The sequence below is a fragment of the Lithobates pipiens genome, unplaced genomic scaffold, assembly GCF_037356315.1.
Source record: "Lithobates pipiens isolate NorthernLeopardFrog02 unplaced genomic scaffold, aLitPip1_a1.2 Scaffold_19, whole genome shotgun sequence".
NCBI classification, from domain to species: Eukaryota; Metazoa; Chordata; class Amphibia; order Anura; family Ranidae; genus Lithobates; species Lithobates pipiens.
In genome coordinates this window covers 43,514,762-43,538,339 of record NW_027507764.1, presented here as the reverse complement: position 1 = coordinate 43,538,339, position 23,578 = coordinate 43,514,762, and the positions used below count along the sequence as shown (strand labels likewise).

The window sequence follows — 23,578 nt, the reverse complement described above, 5'->3', positions numbered from 1 at the left end:
TCCCTTACCGACATCCTTTTGGTCTAAAAATCCCAAGATTATAGCTGCCCCACCTCTCCAGTACCTCCTCAGCCAATAGAAACATGTCTGTGTGTACATGTATGTGTATACTGTGTGTACATTTATGTGTATAATGTGTGTGTGTGTGCGTGTATACTGTGTGGCCCCATAATCTCTGATTGCCTGGGGGACCCATGAGTTGTCTGTCCACCCTGCTTTATATATACACACACAGGTACATTTTAGGAATCCAAAGATTACATGGATAACCGACATTTGCTGACATGTATGTCTGGGATTGCTATTACTACTTCACTATTGGATATCCAAGTACTTTTAGGATCTTGGTAAGATCTACTCTTATCTGACCTGATCACCAATAGGATACTGACTGCCTTATAGAGCTGCACGATTCTGACTAAAATCAGAATCACAATTTTTTTTTGCTTAAGCCCCGTACACACGACAGGACTTTTCAACATCCAAAGTCTGACGGAATGATTCCGGCAGACCATTCGATCGTGTGTGGGCTGCAATGGACTTTTGATTCACAAAAGTCTAACAGACTTTAGAAATGGAACATGCTTCAAATTTTTCCGCCAGAACTCTGCCGGACCCAGAAATCCGCTCGTGTGTGTGCTAGTCTGACGGACTAAAACCGACGCTAGGGCAGCTATTGGCTACTGGCTATGAACTTCCTTATTCTAGTCCCGTCATACGTCATCACGTTCGAATCCGTCGGACTTTGGTGTGATTGTGTGTGGCCAAGTCCGTTCATTCGGAAAGTCCGTCAGAACTCCGTCAGAACTCCGTCGAAAGTCTGCCGGACTTAAGTCCTGTCGTGTGTATGCGGCATTAGAGAATAGATCACGATTCTTTCGGCGTAACATCTTTCACATTAAAACAAAAAAAAATTTAAAAATTGGGCTAACTTTACCGTTTCGTCCTTTTTTTTTTTTTTTTACTGAAGTGTATTTTTTCCCGAAAAGTTTGCGTTTGAAAGACCGCTGGGCAAATACAGCGCAACATAAAATATTGCAGCAAGTGACATTTTATTCCCTAGGGTCTTTGCTAAAATATATATATAATGTTTTGGGATTCCAAGTAATTTTCTAGCAAAAAATATTGATTTTAACTTAAAGTGGTGTTGCACACAAAAAAAAAAAAATCATTAAAATTCCTAAAAAATAAATAAAAAAAAGAACATTTGGAAAAAAAATTTTTTAACTCACCTCTAAATGCCTGTTGCTAGTGGGTCCCTCGTAGTCTGCCTCCTTCAGTGCCTGGGCTGGTGACATCACTTCCCCTTGGCGCAGGAAGGGCTCAGCTCTGCCCCCTCCCTCCTGTCAGTCGTCTGGGACACGTGACAGGTCCCAGATGACAGCGCGGCCAATTACGGCGCCACTCGTGCATGCGCAGTGGGCGCCCGGCTGTGGGTGCTCACAGTTACCATAACGGTGCCGCCGAGCAGAGGGGGGGGGGGCGAGTGGGGCCTCGATCCCCTGCATCGCTGGACCCTGGAACAGGTAAGTGTCCGATTATTAAAAGTCAGCAGCTGCAGTATTTGTAGCTGCTGACTTTTATTTTTTTATTTTTTTTATGGAAACTCCTCTTTAAGAAACAAGTGTCAGAAAAAGATTTAGACTTTAAGTGGTTAAACTTCCTGCATTTACACTTTGTTAAAAACTTGGCACACTGCCTGGATTTTTTCTTTACACACAGAAGGTTATCCCTTTGATCTAAGAAGGAAGAGTTAGTTACAATGGGGGTTATTTATGAAAGGCACTTTGCACTACAAGTGCACTTGGAAGTGCAGTCGCTGTAAATCTGAGGGGTAGATCTGAAATGAGGGGAAGCTCTGCTGATTTCATCATCCAATCATGTGCAAGCTAAAATGCTGTTTTTTTTATTTTCCTTGTATGTCCCCCTCGGATCTACAGTGACTGCACTTCCAAGTGCACTTGCAGTACACTGGTAGTGCTAAGTGGGTTTGCCTTTCATAAATAACCCCCAATGTTTCATGTTAAAAACTTGGCAGACTGCCCGGATGTTTTCTTTTGACAGCTGAGTGAGCAGATAAGTCTCTCCACATGTTATATGAAAGAATCGGCAAACTCTGCAATAGAGATTGCCAGGGGGGTTGAATCGAGATCACGATTTTTTAACGTGTAATTGTGCAGCTCTACCGTCTTATGGATGGAATATAATTCCCGAGGACACACGATATGGATATCAGCACTCGCAATTTCTGAGAATCCATACATTACCTGGATATTGACCTTTACTGACACTTATCCATGTGTGGGAATGTATTATCTCATCAGTGGATATCCTTTTAGGTTCCAATATTTTGAGTTCCTGGGCACATAATAAACATTTCCCCTTTTATGATTTCACAATGAACATTGAGCAATTGTTACCAAAGGGATGTTTTAAGCATGTATACAAATCGGATTATCACTATACCAACCTTAAATTGGCAGATGTCGACAAATTTGTTGGTACCCTTACAGCTCATTGAAATGATGTTTGATTCCTCCGAAAAGTGATAAAATTATAAGAAATTGTCCTTTGTATACCAATATGCCTTAGGTATGTCATAGGGGTGGCAAACTCAATTTCACTGTGGGCTGCATCAGCATTATGGTTGCCCTAACTCTTATACCCCTCCTCTGTACCCTAGGCCCTTACCTCTTTAGCCCTCTTCTATACCTAAACCCCCAATTCCTATATCCCTCCTTTGTATCTAAATATCAAACACCTCCTCTGCACCAAAGCCCCCCAACTTCTATACCCTTCTTCATATCTAAAACCCCTGTTTGTATACCCCTCCTTCATACCTAACCCCCAAACTCCTATACCCCTACTCCTCCATACCCAACCTCCTAACCCCTATACCCCTCTCCTCCATACCTAACCCCCAAACTCCTATACACCTAACCCCCAAACTCCTACACCCCACTCTGACATATCTAACCCCAAAACCCCTCTCCTCCATACCTAACCTGCAAACTTCTATACCCCTCTCTGACATCCCTAACTCCAAAACCCCTATACCCCGCTCTTCCATACCCAACCCCAAAAAACCCTATACCCCTCTCCTCCATACCTAGCCCCAAAAGCCCCTATACCCCTCTCTTCCATCCGTAACCCCCCAAAAAAATCTATACCCCTCTCCTCCATACCTAACCCCAAAAGCCCTATACCCCTCTCCTCCATACCTAACCCCAAAAGCCCCTATACCCCTCTCCTCCATACCTACCCCCTAAACTCCTATACCCCTCTCCTCCATACCTGACTCCCAAACTCCTATACCCCACTTCTCCATACCTGACCCCCAAACTCCTATACCCCACTTCTCCATACCTGACCCCCAAACTCCTATACTCCTCTCTTCCATACCTAATCCCCAACTTCTATACCCCTCTCCTCCATACCTAACCCCAAAAGCCCTATACCCCTCTCCTCCATACCTAACCCCAAAAAAAAACTATACCCCTCTCCTCCATACCTAACCCCCAAACTCCTATACCCCTCTCCTCCATACCTAACCCCTCTCGGACATACCAAAATTTGGAAGCCTAGTGCACAAAGGCACAGCTAATACCCCTAGGGATGTTAAATCGAGTAGACCAGTCAGTAGTTAAAATGTATGTGTGTGTGTGTGTATATATATATATGACCCACCAACATCCTGCACACATTTGTTTTTCTCTCTGACATACCTAACCCCTATACCCCTCTCCTACATACCTAACCCCAAAAGCCCCTATAACCCTCTCCTCCACACCTGAGCTCCAAACTCCTATACCCCTCTCCTCCATACCTGACCCCCAAACTCCTATACCCCACCCTCAAACTCCTATACCCCTCTCCTCCATGCCTAACCTATTGTATCATATTGTACTAAAAGTTATTACTGTTTTGTATTTTACTAGTAACTGGAATCTCTATTTAGATATTTCTTCATTGCTATATATTTCTGTCTGTGTTACTGTTGCAGATTTTCTTTCGCTTCCTATCTCCTGTTGTCAGCAGGACAGGAGGTGAGGGGAAATCTCTCTAAAAAAGCCCCAGACAGCAGTAAAAACCCATTAAACGTTTTAATCCTTTCGCACTGCATTCAAAAGTAGAAAGAAGGTTTTGGCTTTGTAAAGCATGTCATATGCATGGAAATTCCCCAATATGTGCTCATAACAAGATCGAACTTACACCGTGCTCTTTGGCTGATCTGGCGACTTGCAGCAGGACATCTTCCTCCACGAACGGTCGCACGGCGTCATGGATGATCACCACCTCCGGTTTCTGTAGTGCCGCCCCCAGCGAATGATCTTCTAAGAAAGCACAGAGCCCATTGAAGATGGAGCGGTGGCGTGTCACCCCACCTTCCACCAGAGTTATACGTTTGTGTCCATATGTGTGAATGATGGACTTCATCAAATCCACGCTCTCTGCGGCTACCACCACAACGATGTCCGATATCCAGCTGACTCTGCAAAAAAGGAGGAAACGCATTTATAAACATGGAAGCAGCATATAGTCAGATTTATTACAGATTTGTTATAGCTTATCAAACAACTAAACAGCTGAACTACTTATAGCTAAACTGTTCTACTGTCCAAAAGTTTTTTTTTTAATATTGTTCACCCACTCTTCACTTAGGGGGTGAGGAAATGAGTTGGAGGGATAAGTACTGGAGAGAAGTATAGGAGTTGGAGGGATAGGTACTGGGGAGGAGTATAGAAGTTGGGGGGATAGGTACTGGGGAGGAGTATAGAAGTTGGGGGGATAGGTACTGGGGAGGGGTATAGGAGTTGGGGGGATAGGTACTGGGGAGGGGTATAGGAGTTGATGGGATAGGTACTGGAGAGGGGTATAGGAGTTGATGGGATAGGTACTGGAGAGGAGTATAGGAGTTGAGGAGAAGTATAGAAGTTGGTGGGATAGTTACTGAGGAGAAGAATGGGAGTTGGTGGGATAGGTACTGGAGAGGAGTATAGGAGTTGGGGGGATAGGTACTGGGGAGGAGTATAGAAGTTGGGGGGATAGGTACTGGGGAGGAGTATAGAAGTTGGGGGGATAGGTACTGGGAAGGGGTATAGGAGTTGGGGGGATAGGTACTGGGGAGGGGTATAGGAGTTGGGGGGATAGGTACTGGGGAGGGGTATAGGAGATGGTGGCATAGGTACTGGGGAGAAGTATAGGAGTTGGGGGCTTAGAAATGGAGAAGGGGTAGCGGAGTTTAAGGTATGGGTATTGGGGAGGGGTATAGGAGTTGGGGGGGAAAGGTACTGGGGAGGAGTATAGGAGTTGGGGGGGGAAAGGTACTGGGGAGGAGTATAGGAGTTGGGGGGAAAGGTACTGGGGAGGAGTATAGGAGTTGGGGGATAGGTACTGGGGAGGAGTATAGGAGTTGAGGAGAAGTATAGAAGTTGGTGGGATAGTTACTGAGGAGAAGTATGGGAGTTGGTGGGATAAGTACTGGAGAGGAGTATAGGAGTTGGGGGGATAGGTACGGGAGAGGAGTATAGGAGTTGGGGGGATAGGTGCTGGAGAAGAGTATAGGAGTTGGGGGCTTAAATATGGAGGAGGGGTAGAGGAGTTGGGAGGTTTAGGTACAGAGGAGGGGTATGGGAGTTGGGGAGCTATGTAAGGAGGAGGGGAGCAGGAAGTTGGGGGTTAGATACAGAAGAGGGGCAAAGAAGTTGGAGGGTTAGGTATAGAGGTGGGGTATAAAATTTGGGGGGGTTAGGTACGGAGGAGCGGTATAAGAGTTGAGGGGCTAGGTATGAGGGGGGTAGACCTGTGGGGGGACTAGGTACAGAGCAGAGTATAGGGGTTAGGAGGTTAGGACTGGAAGAGGGTTATAGGGATTAGGAGGTTAGGAATGGAGGCGGGGTATAGGGGTTCGGTATGGAGGAGGGGTATAGGGGTCAGGAGGTTAGGTATGGAGGAGGGGTATAGGGGTTAGGAGGTTAGGTATGGAGGAGGGGTATAGGGGTTCGGTATGGAGGATGGGTTAGGAGGTTAGGTATGGAGGAGGGGTATAGGGGTTAGGTATGGAGGAGGGGTATAGGGGTTAGGAGGTTGGGTATTGAGGAGGGGTATAGGGGTTAGGAATGAAGGAGGGGTATAGGGATTAGGAGGTTAGGTATGGAGGAGGGGTATAGGGATTAAGAGGTTAGGAATGGAGGAGGGGTATAGGGGTTAGGTATGAAGGAGGGGTATAGGGGTTAGGAGGTAAGGTATGGAGGAGGGGTATAGGGGTTAGGTATGGAGGAGGAGTATAGGGGTTCGGAGGTTAGATATAGAGGAGGGGTATAGGGGTTCGGTATGGAGGAGGGGTTAGGTATACGGGTTAGGTATGGAGGAGGGGTATAGGGGTTAAGTATGGAGGAGGGGTATAGGGGTTAGGAGGTTAGGTATTGAGGAAGGGGTATAGGGGTTAGGAGGTTGGGAATGGAGGAGGGGTATAGGGGTTAGGTATAGAGGAGGGGTAAATGGGTTAGGTATGCAGGAGGGGTATAGAGGTTAGGAGGTTAGGTATTGAGGAGGGGTATAGGGGTTAGGAATAGAGGAGGGGTAAATGGGTTAGGTATGCAGGAGGGGTATAGGGGTTAGGAGGTTAGGTATTGAGGAGGGGTATAGGGGTTAGGAGGTTAGGAATGGAGGAGGGGTATAGGGATTAGGAGGTTAGGTATGGAGGAGGGGTATAGGGATTAAGAGGTTAGGAATGGAGGAGGGGTATAGGGGTTAGGTATGAAGGAGGGGTATAGGGGTTAGGAGGTAAGGTATGGAGGAGGGGTATAGGGGTTAGGTATGGAGGAGGAGTATAGGGGTTCGGAGGTTAGATATAGAGGAGGGGTATAGGGGTTCGGTATGGAGGAGGGGTTAGGTATAGGGGTTAGGTATGGAGGAGGGGTATAGGGGTTAAGTATGGAGGAGGGGTATAGGGGTTAGGAGGTTAGGTATTGAGGAAGGGGTATAGGGGTTAGGAGGTTGGGAATGGAGGAGGGGTATAGGGGTTAGGTATAGAGGAGGGGTATAGAGGTTAGGAGGTTAGGTATTGAGGAGGGGTATAGGGGTTAGGAATAGAGGAGGGGTAAATGGGTTAGGTATGCAGGAGGGGTATAGGGGTTAGGAGGTTAGGTATTGAGGAGGGGTATAGGGGTTAGGAGGTTAGGAATGGAGGAGGGGTATAGGGGTTAGGTATGGAGGAGGGGTATAGGGGTTAGGAGGTTAGGTGTGGAGGAGGGGTATAGGGGTTGGGTATGGAGGAGGGGTATAGGGGTTAGGTATTGAGGAGGGGTATAGGGGTTAGGAATGGAGGAGGGGTATAGGGGTATAGGGGTTAGGTATGGAAGAGGGGTATAGGGGTTAGGTATGGAGGAGGAGCATAGGGGTTAGGAGGTTAGGTATGGAGGAGGGGTATAGGGGTTCGGTATGGAGGAGGGGTTAGGAGGTTAGGTATGGAGGAGGGGTATAGGGGTTAAGTATGGAGGAGGGGTATAGGGGTTAGGAGGTTAGGTATTGAGGAGGGGTATAGGAGTTAGGAGGTTAGGAATGGAGGAGGGGTATAGGGGTTAGGTATGGAGGAGGGGTATAGGGGTTAGGAGGTTAGGTATTGAGGAGGGGTATAGGGGTTAGGAATGGAGGTGGGGTAGAGGGGTTAGGTATGGAGGAGGGGTAGAGGGGTTAGGTATGGAGGAGGGGTAGAGGGGTTAGGAGGTTAGGTATTGAGGAGGGGTATAGGGGTTAGGTATGGAGGAGGGGTATAGGGGTTAGGAGGTTAGGTGTGGAGGAGGGGTATAGGGGTTAGGTATGGAGGAGGGGTATAGGGGTTAGGAGGTTAGGAATGGAGGAGGGGTATAGGGGTTAAGTATGGAGGAGGGGTTAGGAGGTTAGGTATTGAGGAGGGGTATAGGGGTTAGGAATGGAGGTGGGGTAGAGGGGTTAGGTATGGAGGAGGGGTATAGGGGTTAGGAGGTTAGGTATTGAGGAGGGGTATAGGGGTTAGGTATGGAGGAGGGGTATAGGGGTTAGGAGGTTAGGTGTGGAGGAGGGGTATAGGGGTTAGGAATGGAGGAGGGGTATAGGGGTTAGGTATGGAGGAGGGGTATAGGGGTTAGGTATGGAGGAGGGGTATAGGAGGTTAGGTATGGAGGAGGGGTATAGGGGTTAGGAGGTTAGGTATGGAGGAGGGGTATAGGGGTTAGGTATGGAGGAGGGGTATAGGTAGGGTTGCCACCTTTTCGTCAAGTCAAACCCGAACACTTTAGCGTCGCACAGCAATTTTTTTCATAGTATGAATAGATAAACTATGCATAGATGTTGCTATTAAATAACATTTCTAACTATATGAAGTTAATCACAAGAATCTCCCTTTACATCAGAGTCCACAGAGTTCCCCCTTTACATCTGAACTCACAGAGTTCCTTTTCACTGTAAGGGGGGACTCTGCAGGCTCTCATGTAAGGGAGAACTCCGGGACTCTAACATAAAAGATGCTCTGGTGTACAAATAGGACTCTGTTGTAAGGGGGAACTCTGATGTCATGAGTGCTCTGAGGACCCTGATTTACCTTAGCGTACTCACTTATGCCCCGTACACACGATCCGAATATCGTACGACCGATCTCACGACCGTTTTCGGTTAATAATCGCAAGTAGAAATTGAATAGCTAAATAAAGTCACGAAAATTCTCGTACGATAGAAAAAAAAAATCGTTAGTGATATCATGTGTTGTAATGTATTTGTATTGTATTTTCGGACGACAACTATACTTACGAAATGAAAATCGTACGATCTGGAATCGTACGAGGAAAATTTCGAATAATATCGGATGAACGGTTGTGATCGGCTGTCGAAAGTAGTGTACACACGATCCGAAAATCGTACGATCCTTCCTCGGACTACCGTTTTCATACGATATTCGGATCGTGTGTACGGGCCATTAGAGGCATGTGAGAAAAGGTGGGAGACTTAGTCCAGTCTGAATCAGTGGCGTTGCTAGGCGGGTGACACCAACCCTAGTGACGCCACTGGTCTGAATAATGTGTCCGGGTCTCAGACAGTCTGAAACCCGGACGCATGATTCCAAACCCGAACAGGTGGCAACCCTAGGTATAGGTGTTAGGTATGGAGGAGGGGTATAGGGGTTAGGAGTAGGGATGCACCGAAATTTCGGCCGCCGAAACATATCGGCCGAAAATTGTGTTTTCGGCAAATTGCCGAAAGGAAAATCTTGCCGATAATGGGGCCGAAAATGGGGGCGGGGCTCCACCCCCTGGTGCCGCCTATTGCACGGGTGTTTTCCTGGCTCGTTCCCAGTCCTCTGTCCTCCCTCCTCCGTTCTCCCTCCTCCTTTCCTCCCGCCCGACAGTGCGGTGATCTCCGTGTGTCACGGAGCTGTGCATTGAATTGCCTGGGCGGCTGCAGTAACAATGTCCCGCCTCCTGTGACAGACGGTACACTGATCCAATGGTGGGACATTGAACCAGCGTGACGTGATTACAGGAGGCGGGACATTGTTACTGCAGCCGCCCAGGCAATTCAATGCACAGCTCCGTGACACACGGAGATCACCGCACAGATCCGGGCATGGGTGAGGCTGCATTTAGACACTGGCAAGCTGCATGAGGGGGAAAGAGTATGCCCAGGGCAAGCATTGCAGAGTTTTGTCCGCAGCTAAATCAAGTTTTTTGTGCTCACAGTGCTGCTGCATCCAAAAGTTCCGTGTGCTTTTTATTTTTTGCACAAAATGCATGCACAGTGTTTTCCATGTATTCCAATGGCTCTAGTTCACACCATGCAGTCAGTTTCCGCACCGGAAACTGGCTGCATGGTGTGAACTAAAGCCATTAGAATACATGGAAAACACTGTGCATGTATTTTTATCAGGCAGGCTGCATCTGAGGGGAACTGCTTTGATCTCCTGTACCATGCCTGCAGTCTCTGACCATCTCCTGTACCATGCCTGCAGTCTCTGACCATCTCCTGTACCATGCCTGCAGTCTCTGACCATCTCCTGTACCATGCCTGCAGTCTCTGACCATCTCCTGTACCATGCCTGCAGTCTCTGACCATCTCCTGTACCATGCCTGCAGTCTCTGACCATCTCCTGTACCATGCCTGCAGTCTCTGACCATCTCCTGTACCATGCCTGCAGTCTCTGACCATCTCCTGTACCATGCCAGCAGTCTCTGACCATCTCCTGTACCATGCCTGCAGTCTCTGACCATCTCCTGTACCATGCCTGCAGTCTCTGACCATCTCCTGTACCATGCCTGCAGTCTCTGACCATCTCCTGTACCATGCCTGCAGTCTCTGACCATCTCCTGTACCATGCCTGCAGTCTCTGACCATCTCCTGTAATATGTCCCCAGTCTCTGACCATCTGCTGTATGAAAATATTTTTTAAAAACAGTCATTTTCGGTATCGGTGCTGTTTCGGTATCGGTTTTCGGCCTAGTGTATTTTTCATTTTCGGTATCGGTTTCGGCACCAAAAAAACCATTCAGTGCACCCCTAGTTAGGAGGTTAGGTATGGAGGAAGTGTATAGGGATTAGGAGGATAGGTATGGAGGAGGGGGTATAGGGTTAGGTATGGAGGAGGGGTATAGGGGTTAGGAGGTTAGGTATGGAGGAGGGGTATAGGGGTTGTTAGGAGGTTAGGTATGGAGGAGGGGCATAGGGGTTAGGAGGTTAGGTATGGAGGAGGGGTTAGGAGGTTAGGTATGGAGGAAGTGTATAGGGATTAGGAGGATAGATATGGAGGAGGGGTATAGGGTTAGGTATGGAGGAGGGGTATAGGGGTTAGGAGGTTAGGTATGGAGGAGGGGTATAGGGTTAGGTTAGGAGTGGAGGAGGGGTTAGGTATTGAGAAGAGTTGTGAACTGTCCCGTACATCTGCTGTGAAGTGCCCCCCCCCCCCCCCATACACAGGACGATGTAGATCGGCGGATCCCCCTCACCTCTCCATGGCCTCCATCGTCCGGCTGATCAGGGCTCTTCCCAGCACCGGGCAGTACTGTTTGGGTGTTTCGCCACCAAGCCGCTCCCCGGTACCCCCCGCCGGGAGGACCACCGACACGCGCCGCATCTCCGCCATCCGTACCGGGCGCCGCCGTTCCAACACAGGCCGCACCGGAGGTGTACAGAAATACGCCGCACCGGGTGTATAGCGAGAGTAGGCCGCACTGGGGGGGGTACTCCTGAGAGTAGGCCGCACTCCTGGAGACACCCTTCTGCGGGATAGGCCGCACCGGAGGGGTCCCGGGGGATATACCGCACCGGAGGGGTCCCGGGGGATTAGACCGTATCGGAGGGGTCCCGGGGGATAGGCCGCACTGGAGGAATGCCCGAGATAGGCCGCACCGGAGGGGTCCCGGGATTGGTTGAGGCCGGTGCTGTGAAGAGAGCAGGCCCCATCCCCTTCTCCCCTATATACAGGGCTCGGTTTATGATAGAAGTTGTTTTTTCGTGTTGCACATTTTGTGGTATTTTTATTGCAGTAAATCGTGCTTTGACATGGTGGAGATAACCGTTCAATCCCGTACACACGAGCGTTATTTTTTTGCATTTGGTTCGGTGCACCGAGTCCTGACGTTGATGCAGCTCGTTACCTCCATACATGCGGTGAGGTAACGCTAAATTGGAATAAAAAAGATGACCCCCGTGTCGCATGTTACTGCCGTCTACACCGCTCGGGTCACGCTCGATCGCTGTGTTAACGCAAGGACAGGTGGTGTATTGCGCGGTCGCACAGAGGACACCGTGGTAACAGGTTACATGCATTGGTGGGTTGCCATTTATGGTAAACGCAACTTCCAGAATGCACCAATCGCTACAGACCGCGTCCTGTTCCCCACACCGCCTAATAGTGCATATCAGCACCTGGAAATGTACGAGATGTCATGTGCTGCGTATCTATCAGTATACCAATCTGAAGGACCGTATACACCCAGGCAGGAGAGTATATCTGTATACCCATATGAAGGGTGGTATACACCCGCACAGGAGAGTATATCTGTATACCCATGTGAAGGGCCGTATACACCCAGGCAGGAGATTATATCTGTATACCCATGTGAGGGGCGGTAGACACCCACACAGGAGACTATCTTATCTGTATACCCATGTGAAGGGTGGTATACACCCACGGCAGATGCCACAGGAGTTCTATGCAGCCATTCCCACTCATGTCTGTTGTGATGCAACAGCTGCACAGACACATCCACTGTGCCCAAATTCATTGCTGTGTGGGTGTGTGTCCCCAAATGCATACAGTCTGCATACGGGGACACAGGCCTGAACCCACATGGCTGTCAGATTGGGAGCAGCGGCTGTGTAGTTGTTGCGTCCCAATAGATATGAATGGGTCCGGCTGTACGGGGATGCACAGAACATCTGTGTTATCCTATGCAGGGGAAGACGGCCCTCGCTGGGTGTATGGATAGGTACGCCCACGTGGATGGATAGGTACGCCCACGTGGATGGATAGGTACGCCCGCGTGGATGGATAGGTACGCCCGCGTGGATGGATAGGTACGCTCAGTTGGATGGATAGGTATACCTGTGTGGATGCAGCCTTAGGGTATTGGGTTCCAATTCAAATGAAGGGCACCACTGTTCTACTCCCCATGTATTGTGTGTTACTGAAAAGGGATTGTACAAACCCAACCCCAAATGCAGTCTAATGTCTGCATTTTTCTAAAGCTGTATTGTCAACACATCCTCAGTTATTGCCAGAGGAATGACACCCTGACACTTGGAGGGTCCAGAACAGCGACACACTAACACCTGGGAATCCCACTACAATGACACACTGACACTTGGAGGTCCCAGAACAATGATGCGCTGACACTTGAAATCAACAAAAAAATTACACACTGACACCTGGGGGTCCCAGAACAATGACACACTGACACTTGGGGGGTCCCAGAACTCGGACACCTTGGGAACCTAGAACAATGACACTGATATTTGGGGATCCTAAAACAATGACACATTGATAATTGGGTGTCCCGGAACAATGACACAGTGAACACCTGGGATCCAAGGACAATGACAAACTTACACTTAGGGGGTCACAGAACAATAACACATCAACACTTGGGTGTCCCAGAACACCGACACTTTGGGGTCCCAGAACGATGACCCATTGACACCTCGGGGTCCCAGAACACTTGACACACTGACACTTTGGGTCCCAGAACAATGACACCCGACACGTGGGGGTCCCAGAACGATGACAACCTAACACTTGGGGTCCCTAGAACAATAACACACTGAGACATGGAGATCTCAGAACAATGAAACTCTCAGACTTGGGGATCCAGAACAATAACACATGAACACTTGGGGGTCCTAGAAAAATTACACACTGACACTTGGGGTCCCAGAACAACGACTCACTGACACTTGAGGATCCCATAAAAATAACACACTAAGACTTGGGGATCCAGAACAATAACACACTAAGACTTGGGGATCCAGAACAATAACACACTAAGACTTGGGGATCCAGAACAATAACACTTGTTATAACACTTGTGGGTCCTAGAACAATGACACACTGACACTTGGGGGTCCCAGCACAATGACCACAACACCTGACATCCCAGAAGAAGGATATGCTAATATTTGGGGGCCTCAGAACACATAGCGGACCTCCTTCCAGTACACCCGTAGAACAAGCAGGCAGTCCCCGACAAAGCTTTTTCAGTCCAAATAGCCGTCAGTAGAGACCAATCGGCCGCATCTAGTCTCGGGCCACATTCCTGGTATTTGTGGAGCAATCGTCTATAATAGATTTCAGCATCTATCACATGAAGACAATTTGTATTTGATCACATTGCCCCCGCATACCATGTACTATGTAAGTGTATCAGCCGGAGTGACGTAAGAGGAAGTAAATCATCTGAACACATCTTGCAGTTATTAAGAGTTATTGAAGCCAAACAATAATTTAGTGTGCGGACATAATAAGAAATGTCACGTTGGAAGTTAACATATTATCACAATAAAACTGAGCTGGCGATGCAGTGCAGACGAGTCCTGATTGTTTTTCCAGGCGCCGAGATGTTAAACATAACTTGTATTGTTTTACAAACGTTAAAACGTCTCCATTAGTAACTCAATAAGTTTCATAACGTGCACCTGATCTGAGGTTTTATTTCCTCCTGATTGTCCCCGGGATCGCATTAGTATTGTTTTTTGTTATTTATTTCAGTCCAGTTTCCTTTAACTCTTTAAAGTGGACTTGTGCTCCAGTTCCTTAAACTCCCAAAAGCATCTCCACCTTCCAGCGATGCAGCGGGTACATCCCTAGCCAGGGCCGTCTTTTCACATGGGCATCCCAGTAACCCCCCCCCCCCCAGCAGGGAGAATCTCATGTGGACACTGGAGAGTGGGTGGTCAGTGCGGCAGGTGGGGAGCTGCTGTGGCTCTCTCTGCAGCAGCTGAAAGACGCGTCTTCCTCCCTCCCTGTGGCTTTCAGCTCCCGCAGGGACAGCCACAAAAGATTATTTCATCCACCCGCCGCACTAATCACTCTCTCTGTGCATCGGATTCCCCCTTGTGTGTCCCCAGCAATGCCAGCTTCCCACCTCTCCTCTCCTACGGGCTGCTGCAGTGGGCTCTTAAAGTGACGCTAAAGCTTCCTTTTTTCTTTTAAAAAAAAAATAAAAAACATGTCATACTTACCTACACTGTGCCGCTCGTTTTGCACAGAGTGGCCCCAAACATCCTCTTCTGGGGTACCTCGGCAGCTCTCGTGTCTCCCCCCCCTGCATTAGATAACCCCCTAGGAGAAGCGCTCTCCCAGAAGGTTACCTTGCAGGCATGCTCCAGAGTCATTCATTCGGCGTCCATAGAAGCCCGTAGTATGACTCGGCCCCAGTGCCCGGGTCACTGGAATTGAGTGACAGCAGCGGTAGCCAATGGCTGTGCTGCTATGATTCCATCCAATCAGGACCCAAGACACCGGCTTTTGCTGGTGTGCTCGTCCCCGGGACGAGATGGAGGGGGTACAGGTAAGTAAAACGGGGGCTTGGGGTGCCTGCAGCATTACAGGAGGTCTTTCACCTCAATGCATAGAATGTTTACAACCCCTTTAAAGAGGAAGTAAACCCTGATGGGTTTACTTCCTCTTCGATTCCTTGCAAAGGTAAAGCATAATGGACTGCTATGCATCGCATAGTAGTCCATTATGTGTCACTTACCTGACACAGGAGCCAGCGAAGTCACTGCTGTCCCCTGTAGTTCTGAGCGTCCATCTTCTTGCTGGGTCTCGCTGCTCCGGCGCTGTGATTCTGCGGCTTACCCAGTGCGCTTGCGCGCCGCTGTCTAACCCAGGTAAATATCTCCTAAACCGTATAGGTTTAGGAGATATTTCTTGGACTTACAGGTAAGCCTTAATCTAGGCTTACCTGTAGGTCAAAGTGGTTTACAACCACTTTAAGGATGGAGAGCAGGAATGGGACTGGTTAATATGTCATTTACCAGCCCCTTCCTTTTCTGAATGAACACAGTGAGTGATTGGTCCTGGTCACTCCTGTGTCCATTCATAAATGAGGAATAATAATCTGTCTACCATGCTTCAGTTTATGAATGAGCTGGAGCCTCTGTGTCCTGTTCATACATCTGCAGTGCAGCTGAGGCTGCAGAGAAAGGGACTGGGGAATACATTTCCTCAATTCCTTTCTCTGCCTGCCGGCCACCCGCAGTCGCTTCACAGAGAGCCAGAACAGGGATCTGTCAATGTAAACAAAGATCCCCATTCTGGCAGGGGAGTAGAGAGAGATTATCTGTTCCTAGTGATCAGGAACAGCGATCTCTCTCCTCCTCCAGTCAGTCCCCTCCCCCACAGTTAGAAACACCTCCCAGGGAACACATTTAACTCCTTCATCACTCCCTAGTGTTAACCCCTTCCCTGCCAGTGTCATTTATACAGTGATCAGTGGCTATTTTTAGCTCTGATTACTGTATAAATGTCAGTGGTCCCAAAAAGATGTCCGATCTGTCCTCTAAAAATCGCTGATCACCGCCATTACTAGTAAAAAAATAAAATAATAAAAATGCCATAAACCTACTTTGTAACTGTATAACTTTTGTGCAAAGCAATCAATATACGCTTATTGCAATTTTTTTTTATTTTTTTTTTACCAAAAATATTCAGATATGGAAAAAACGGCGTGGGGATCCCCCAAAATCCCCCCAAAATCCATACCAGACCCTTAGCTGAGCACGCAGTCCACCTGGTCAGGAAAGGGGTTGGGGATGAGTGAGCGCCCCCCCCCCCTCCTGAACCGTACCAGGCCGCATGCCCTCAACATGGGGGGTGGGTGCGTTGGGGCAGGGGGCGCACCTTGTCCCAATGTTTATGAGGACAAGGGCCTCTTCCCGACAACCCTGGCCGTTGGTTGTCGGGGTCTGCGGGCGGGGGGTTATCGAAATCCAGGAGCCCCCTTTAATAAGGGGGCCCTAGATCTCCGCCCCCCACCCATCGTAGCCCTACCCATTCACCTGGGGGGGGAAAAGTGTCAATAAAAAAAACACACTAGACCGGATTTTAAAGAAATTTATTAGGCAGCTCTGGGGGTTTCTTCCGACTTTTCTGCTCTCTCCAGCCTCTTCTCCCAGTCTCTGGTTCTTCTTCCACTCTCTGGTGTCTTCTCCCGGGCTCCTCCGATATCTTCTGCTCTTTTGCGCAATCTTTTGCTAGCGTTGGCCGGTCTTCTCCGTCGTCTTCTTCCGATGTTGACACAACGCTCTCTCCTGATGTAATGCCTTGTGAGCGGTGCGCAACAACTTATATAGGCGTGGGGCGTGGTCACTGGGTGATGTAATCCGGTGACCCCGCCCTTATGACGTCACCGCTCCATCATGCCCTGGGTGGTGACATAAGGGGTGGGGTTCATACCAAAGATTCATATCAAACACAATGCCTGGCATTGGTGAGGATCCAAGTCAGATCCCCATTCATTGAAGTCGGACGTGTCTCTGACTTCAAGTCGCAGGGCAAAGTCGGATCCAAAGTAGGACAAGTGTCGTGTCGCACCAGTGTAAACCCGGCCTAAAGGCAGGCACCCTAATACTTTGGTAGTATAGTGTATTTATTTGGTTCAGATGGGGGTACTAACATATCCGGTGCACCATCATTGGTATTGGTGAGAGAGATATTGTCCCATCGTTGGTGTCAGTGGAAGGAATGATGTCTCATTGTTGGTGTCATTGGAAGGCCAGTGCCCCAAGAGCTGAATAAAGGCAAGAAAAAGGCCACATCCAGCCCATGGGCCAAAGTTCGGAGATTACTGGTTTAAAGTATAGTCTTTCCAGTTTGTTCCTTCAATCTGACAGAACATCTTGAAAGCTATTACTTATAACAAAAAAAAAAGAAAAGAGTGTGCTCTACTTTTTTTCAGCACAACAAAGCAAAATGCAATGGTGAAAACAACCCTAATCTACATTAAAGTGGTTGCAAAGGCTGAAGACTTTCTTTCTGTGGATTAAGGTAAAAAAAAAAAAAAAAAAAACTTCTGTTCTGCAGGATCCACCCAGCCACCCCCCCCCCCCCATATACTTAACTGAGCCCAATCTCGATCCAGTGCTGTGCACGAGAGCAGCGCCTCTCCCAGCTCTGTCCCTCCTCACAGGGTAGATTTATGAGCTATCGTCAGTCAACTCTGACAAGGGAATGGGGGGCGGAGATTAGCCATCCTGTCGGTGTCAATAGATGCAGCTCAGAAGCGAGCCTGCATGGGTGCCCCCCATAAAAAGCAGCTTTCGAAAATGGAAAGCGTATGGCACAACTGCAAACCTACCAAGACATGACCGTCCACCTAAACTGACCGGGCCGGGCAAGGAGAGCATTCATCAGAGAAGCAGCCAAGAGGCCCATGGTAACTCTGGAGGAGCTGCAGAGATCCACAGCTCAGGTGGGAGAATCTGTCCACATAATAACTATTAGTCGTCTCTCCACAAATCTGGACTTTATGGAAGAGTGACAAGAAGAAAGACATTGGTGAAAGAAAGCCATAAGAAGTCCTGTTTGTGAGAAGCCATGTGGGGGGGACAGCAAACATGTGGAAGAAGGTGCTCTGGTCTGATGAGACCTAAAAGCCCGTGTAAAATGGGCATCTGTGTGGCCCCAAAACCCCCGGTTGTACAACCTAATTGCATGGTGTCCCGCATCACCATTATGGCTGCCCTCAAAGGGCCGATTGTATCTGTAATATTATATCAATGTATCTACTCTTTATCATATTATATAATTGCCTCTGCATTCCATTATTACTGTTTTTCAGTAATAACTTGAGATTTAAAGTGGTTGTTTCTAACCTTAATGCATTCTATGGCTCTGAAGAAGAAGGACTCTCCTTCGAAACGTGTCAGCCAGTGCAGACTTAGGCCGACCCGACATTAGCGGTGCCAGGCGGTCTGGGAGTGTGCAGCCACACGATGTGGTTTGATGAGCATTTTTTTTTTTATCACCTGTGTTTGCGAGTAAATTTATCATTTTTTAATAAATATTTGTTGGATAATGCACTAGGCCAGTGCACCTTTTTTCTTTTATTTATGCCTGCACACAGCACCTGGCCATTCAAGATTAATAAACAAATGGCCCATTCGCAGGCTACAGCCCCTCATACCTTTGTTAATGGGGCCAAAGATGGGAATCATAAGAGCTGATTGAGCTGGTGTACCTCGGGACCTGGCTGCACCTTTAAGTGGTCTTGGCATCTCCAGGGTCCATCACCTGCTGTACTTCTGCTCATCAGATAACAATGCTCCCAAGTTCCTGCTGACAGCGACTACAGCTCTGACTACAGGTAAGCGACACTATGCCTATCCCTCCCAGTCTGAGCTATGCTGTACAGCAGCGATCCTCAAACTGTGGCCCAGGGGCCAGATAAGACCCTTTGCTTGCTTTTATCCAGCCCTTCGGGTACTGTTTCATTGGAGGATACCAACAACGGGGTCTAATTTCCCCTGTTGACACCAATGAAGGGGCACAATTCCTCCCAATGACACTGATAGGGCACAATTTCTCCCAATGATGCCAATTATGGGGGCCCAATGACACCATTGATGGAGCACAATTCCTCCCACTGACTCTAATGATGGGGCACAATTTCTCCCACTGATACCAATTATGGGTGCCCAATGACACCATTGATGGAGCACAATTCCCCCCACGGACTTGAATGATGGGGCACAATTTCTCCCAATGACGCCAATTATGGGGACCCAATGACACCATTGATGGAGCACAATTCCTCCCACTGACTCCAATGATGGGGCACAATTTCTCCCAATGACGCCAATTATGGGGGCCCAATGACACCATTGATGGAGCACAATTCCTCCCACTGACTCTAATGATGGGGCACAATTTCTCCCACTGATACCAATTATGGGTGCCCAATGACACCATTGATGGAGCACAATTCCCCCCACGGACTTGAATGATGGGGCACAATTTCTCCCAATGACGCCAATTATGGGGGCCCAATGACACCATTGATGGAGCACAATGCCCCCCCGACTCCAATGATGGGGCACAATTTCTCCCAATTACGCCAATTATGGGGGCCCAATGACACCATTGAAGGAGCACAATTCCTCCCACTGACTTTAATTATGGGGCACAATTACTTTCAATGAAACATGCAATGGGGCATTATTTTTTCCCACTGATGTCAGGACCTTTTCTACTCCCACTCGCCACAGTCTGGCCCTCCTAAAGTCTGAAGGGCAGTAAACTGGCCCTTTGTTTAGAAAGTTTGGAGACCCCTTCCATGCAGGGATTGCAGGATGCTGATACCAGGTCACATTCAGGTACTTGCATTGCATTTCATTTTGTATTAATCATTACAGAATTGCCTTTCATATTTACTGCAAACCTGGAAGCAAGACGGGTGAAGATGAGAGCGCTTGCGGCACTGACATCTTGGCACTGGAAGAGCTTTGATTTCAGGTAAGTTTAACATAATGTCCTAGTAGTTGCAGGTACAAAAAAAAATGTCCAGTGGTTTATCACAGCTTTAATATCCCTGGCTGCGTATTTTAGATCACCATTTTACTTTTCACATATACAGTATCTCACAAAAGTGAGTACACCCCTCACATTTTTGTAAATATTTTATTCTATCTTTTCATGTGACAACACTGAAGAAATGACACTTTGCTACAATGTAAAGTAGTGAGTGTACAGCTTGTATAACAGTGTACATTTGCTGTCCCCTCAAAATAACTCAACACACAGCCATTAATGTCTAAACCGCTGGCAACAAAAGTGAGTACACCCCTAAGTGAAAATGGCCAAATTGGGCCCGTTAGCCATTTTCCCTCCCCAGTGTCATGTAACTCGTTAGTGTTACAAGGTCTCAGGTGTGTTCAATTTGGTGTTATCGCTCTCACTCTCTCATACTGGTCACTGGAAGTTCAACATGGCACTTCATGGCAAAGAACTCTCTGAGGATCTGAAAAAAAGTAATAATGTTGCTCTACATAAAGATGGCCTAGGCCAGTGATGGTGAACCTTGGCACCCCAGATGTTTTGGAACTACATTTCCCATGATGCTCAACTACACTGCAGAGTGCATGAGCATTATGGGAAATGTAGTTCCAAAACATCTGGGGTGCCAAGGTTCGCCATCACTGGCCTAGGCTATAAGAAGATTGCCAAGACCCTGAAACTGAGCTGCAGCACGGTGGCCAAGATCATATAGTGGTTTAACAGGACAGGATGAACTCAGAACAGGCCTCGCCATGGTCGACCAAAGAAGTTGAGTGCACGTGCAGAAGTTGTCTTTGTGAAATAGACGTATGAGTGCTGCCAGCATTGCTGCAGAGGTTGAAGGGGTGGGGGGGTCAGCCTGTCAGTGCTCAGACCATACGCCACACACTGCATGAAATGAGTCTGCATGGCTGTCATCCCATAAGGAAACCTCTTCTAAAGATGATGCACAAGAAAGCCCGCAAACAGTTTGCTGAAGACAAGCAGACTAAGGACATGGATTATTGGAACCGTGTCCTGTGGTCTGATGAGACCAAGATAAACCTGTTTGGTTTAGATGGTGTCAAGCGTGTGTGATGGCAACCAGGTGAGGAGTACAAAGACAAGTGTGTCTCACCTACACTCAAGCATGGCATGGGAGTGTCATGGTCTGGGGCTGCATGAGTGCTGCCGGCACTGGGGAGCTACAGATCATTGAGGGAACCATGAATGCCAACATGTACTGTGACATACTGAAGCAGAGCATGATCCCCTCCCTTCAGAGACTGGACTGCAGGGCAGTATTCCAACATGATAACGACCCCAAACACACCTCCAAGATGACCACTGCCTTGCTAAAGAAGCTGAGGGTAAAGGTGATGTACTGGCCAAGCATGTCTCCAGACCTAAACCCTATAGAGCATCTGTGGGACATCCTCAAATGGAAGGTGGAGGAGCGCAAGGTCTCTAACATCCACCAGCTCTGTGATATCATGGAGGAGTAGAAGAGAACTTCAGTGATAACCTGTGAAGCTCTGGTGAACTCCATGCCCAAGAGGGTTAAGGCAGTGCTGGAAAATAATGGGAGCCACACAGAATATTGACACTTTGGGCCCAATTTGGACATTTTCACTTAGGGGTGTACTCACTTTTGTTGCCAGTGGTTTAGACATTAATGGCTGGGTGTTGAGTTATTTTGAGGGGACAGCAAATTTACACTGTTATACAAGCTGTGCACTCACTACTTTACATTGTAGACAAGTGTCATTTCTTCAGTGTTGTCACATGAAAAGATAGAATAAAATATTTACAAAAATGTGAGGGGTGTACTCACTTTCGTGGGATACTGTGTATATATATATATATATATATATATATATATATATCTACCATAAAAAAACTGAGCAATGATCAAGAGAGCTTTCCACAATCCTTGTATTACAAATAGCCGGCCATTTGTTCCCATGCTAAGCTGTGAGTTGTGAATGGAGATCTCTCGTTCATTAATCTGAGCCTGTAAACTATACACAGAGCTGCGAGATCCAGTCTCCCCCCGAGAAAAAAAATAACAATTATTCTCTGAATGATTAATCGTTTCAGGTCTGTGGCTTCAGGTTACATAGACTGTGTATTGGGGCTGCAGATCCAGGCAAGGCTGGCTGTCAGGGTAATTGTCTGTATCTGATCCCTGGACTATGTTAGCGACACGTTTTGCTGGAATTTACGCAGAAGGTATTAATGTCATATTCAGATATCCGGGTATCACAGCTGCACGCCTGCAGGATATCTGCCTTGTCTCGGCTCTGTCACCGCTCCGCAGATCCCCGGTGTATTCAGCTTGTTTGTTAGAGCTGTGTCCTTTATATGAGCAGGATTGTTGGGTAAGGCCAAGAACGACATACAAAGGTCCCTTACCCCATTGCAATGACCAGCACTCGGCCTTCACGCTACCTGACTGCAGGAAACTGGAGCTGAATGGTTGCTCTCAATTGCATCTTTGCAATATTTATCTATTACATGTATTTTTATAGTGCTGTCATATTACACAGTGCTTTACCTACTGTTCATTCACAGCAGGCTCCGCCCCTGAGGAGCTTAAAGTGGTTCTAAAGCCTTAAAAAGGAACTGCAGTCTGCTCACATCGTTTTGTAATAAAACGATCTTTGCCATTCTGAAGCTTCCCTCCAACCACTTTGCATATTATTTTATATATACTGTGATTCTGTACTTGCCAAATATGCTGCAGAAATCTCCCTCCACTGAGTCTGGCTGCAGCCATTTTAACTGTGGGCAGCTGAAGCTGCTGCCTGTTCACTTCCTGGATTTACACAGACACGCAGAAGCACACCTCCAGCTCTGCAACTCTCATTGGCCCTCTTATGACTCATTACCCCCTCCTTTCCTGGCCAACTCTCAGGAGAGTGAGAGCTGTGCATGATGTCATAAGCCTAGGCTAATGACCGGACAAGAAACAGAAAGTGGGCGGTATAAGGTATTTACTGGCAGAAAAAAAATGTTTTACTATCCAAAGTTAAAACAACAACAAGGTCAGAAGATTTAATAGATGGAAAGATGAAAAACGACTTTTAATTTATGACTTTTTTTGTTGTCCATAGGCTGCACTTCTGTCCAAGCTGCGGCGAGGTATGTCATTTCCACGTTTGCATTGGCTCCTGGGACAGCTGTGTTATCAATCCCAGAAGATATTTTTGCACAGAGCGGCCCAATCCTCCTTTTCTGGGGTGTCCTAGTGGCACTCCTGGCTCCTCCTCTTCATCGGGTGTCCCCAGGGAGAGCTCATTTCCATGGGGACACCAGTGTGTGTCCTTAGTCTTACTGCTGCTGTGTCCATTGACACAGACAGCGGGACTCGGCCCCCTTGCCCCTGGCTCCCATGTCACTGGATTTGATTGACAGTAGCGGGAGTCAATGGCTCCTGCTGCTATCAATCTATCTAATGAGGACCCAAGACAGCGGCTGGGGCTGCTGGGTTCCTGCTTGTCGCTGGAACGATCGGGGTTCAGGTAAGGAAAAGGGGGGCTCTGGGGGCAGCTGCAGCGCAAATGTATTTTAACC

General features: G+C 48.0%; 1 protein-coding gene across 3 annotated transcripts in view; it reads right to left on the bottom strand.

Annotated features, from left to right (window-relative positions):
• Positions 1-11,461, bottom strand: part of CRPPA (CDP-L-ribitol pyrophosphorylase A) — a 337,629-nt gene extending 326,168 nt beyond the window's left edge. The window contains exons 1-2 of one of the 3 annotated variants that reach the window (XM_077490700.1): positions 10,974-11,461; positions 4,213-4,492 (exon numbers count right to left, since the gene is read on the bottom strand). In XM_077490700.1, coding sequence (XP_077346826.1) covers positions 4,213-4,492; positions 10,974-11,110 — 417 coding nt within the window. In that variant the 5' untranslated portion in view covers positions 11,111-11,461. The remainder of the gene's footprint in view (positions 1-4,212; positions 4,493-10,973) is intronic. The other 2 variants (XM_077490701.1, XM_077490699.1) reach the window with 2 other exon arrangements.
• Positions 11,462-23,578: the final 12,117 nt, after the last annotated feature.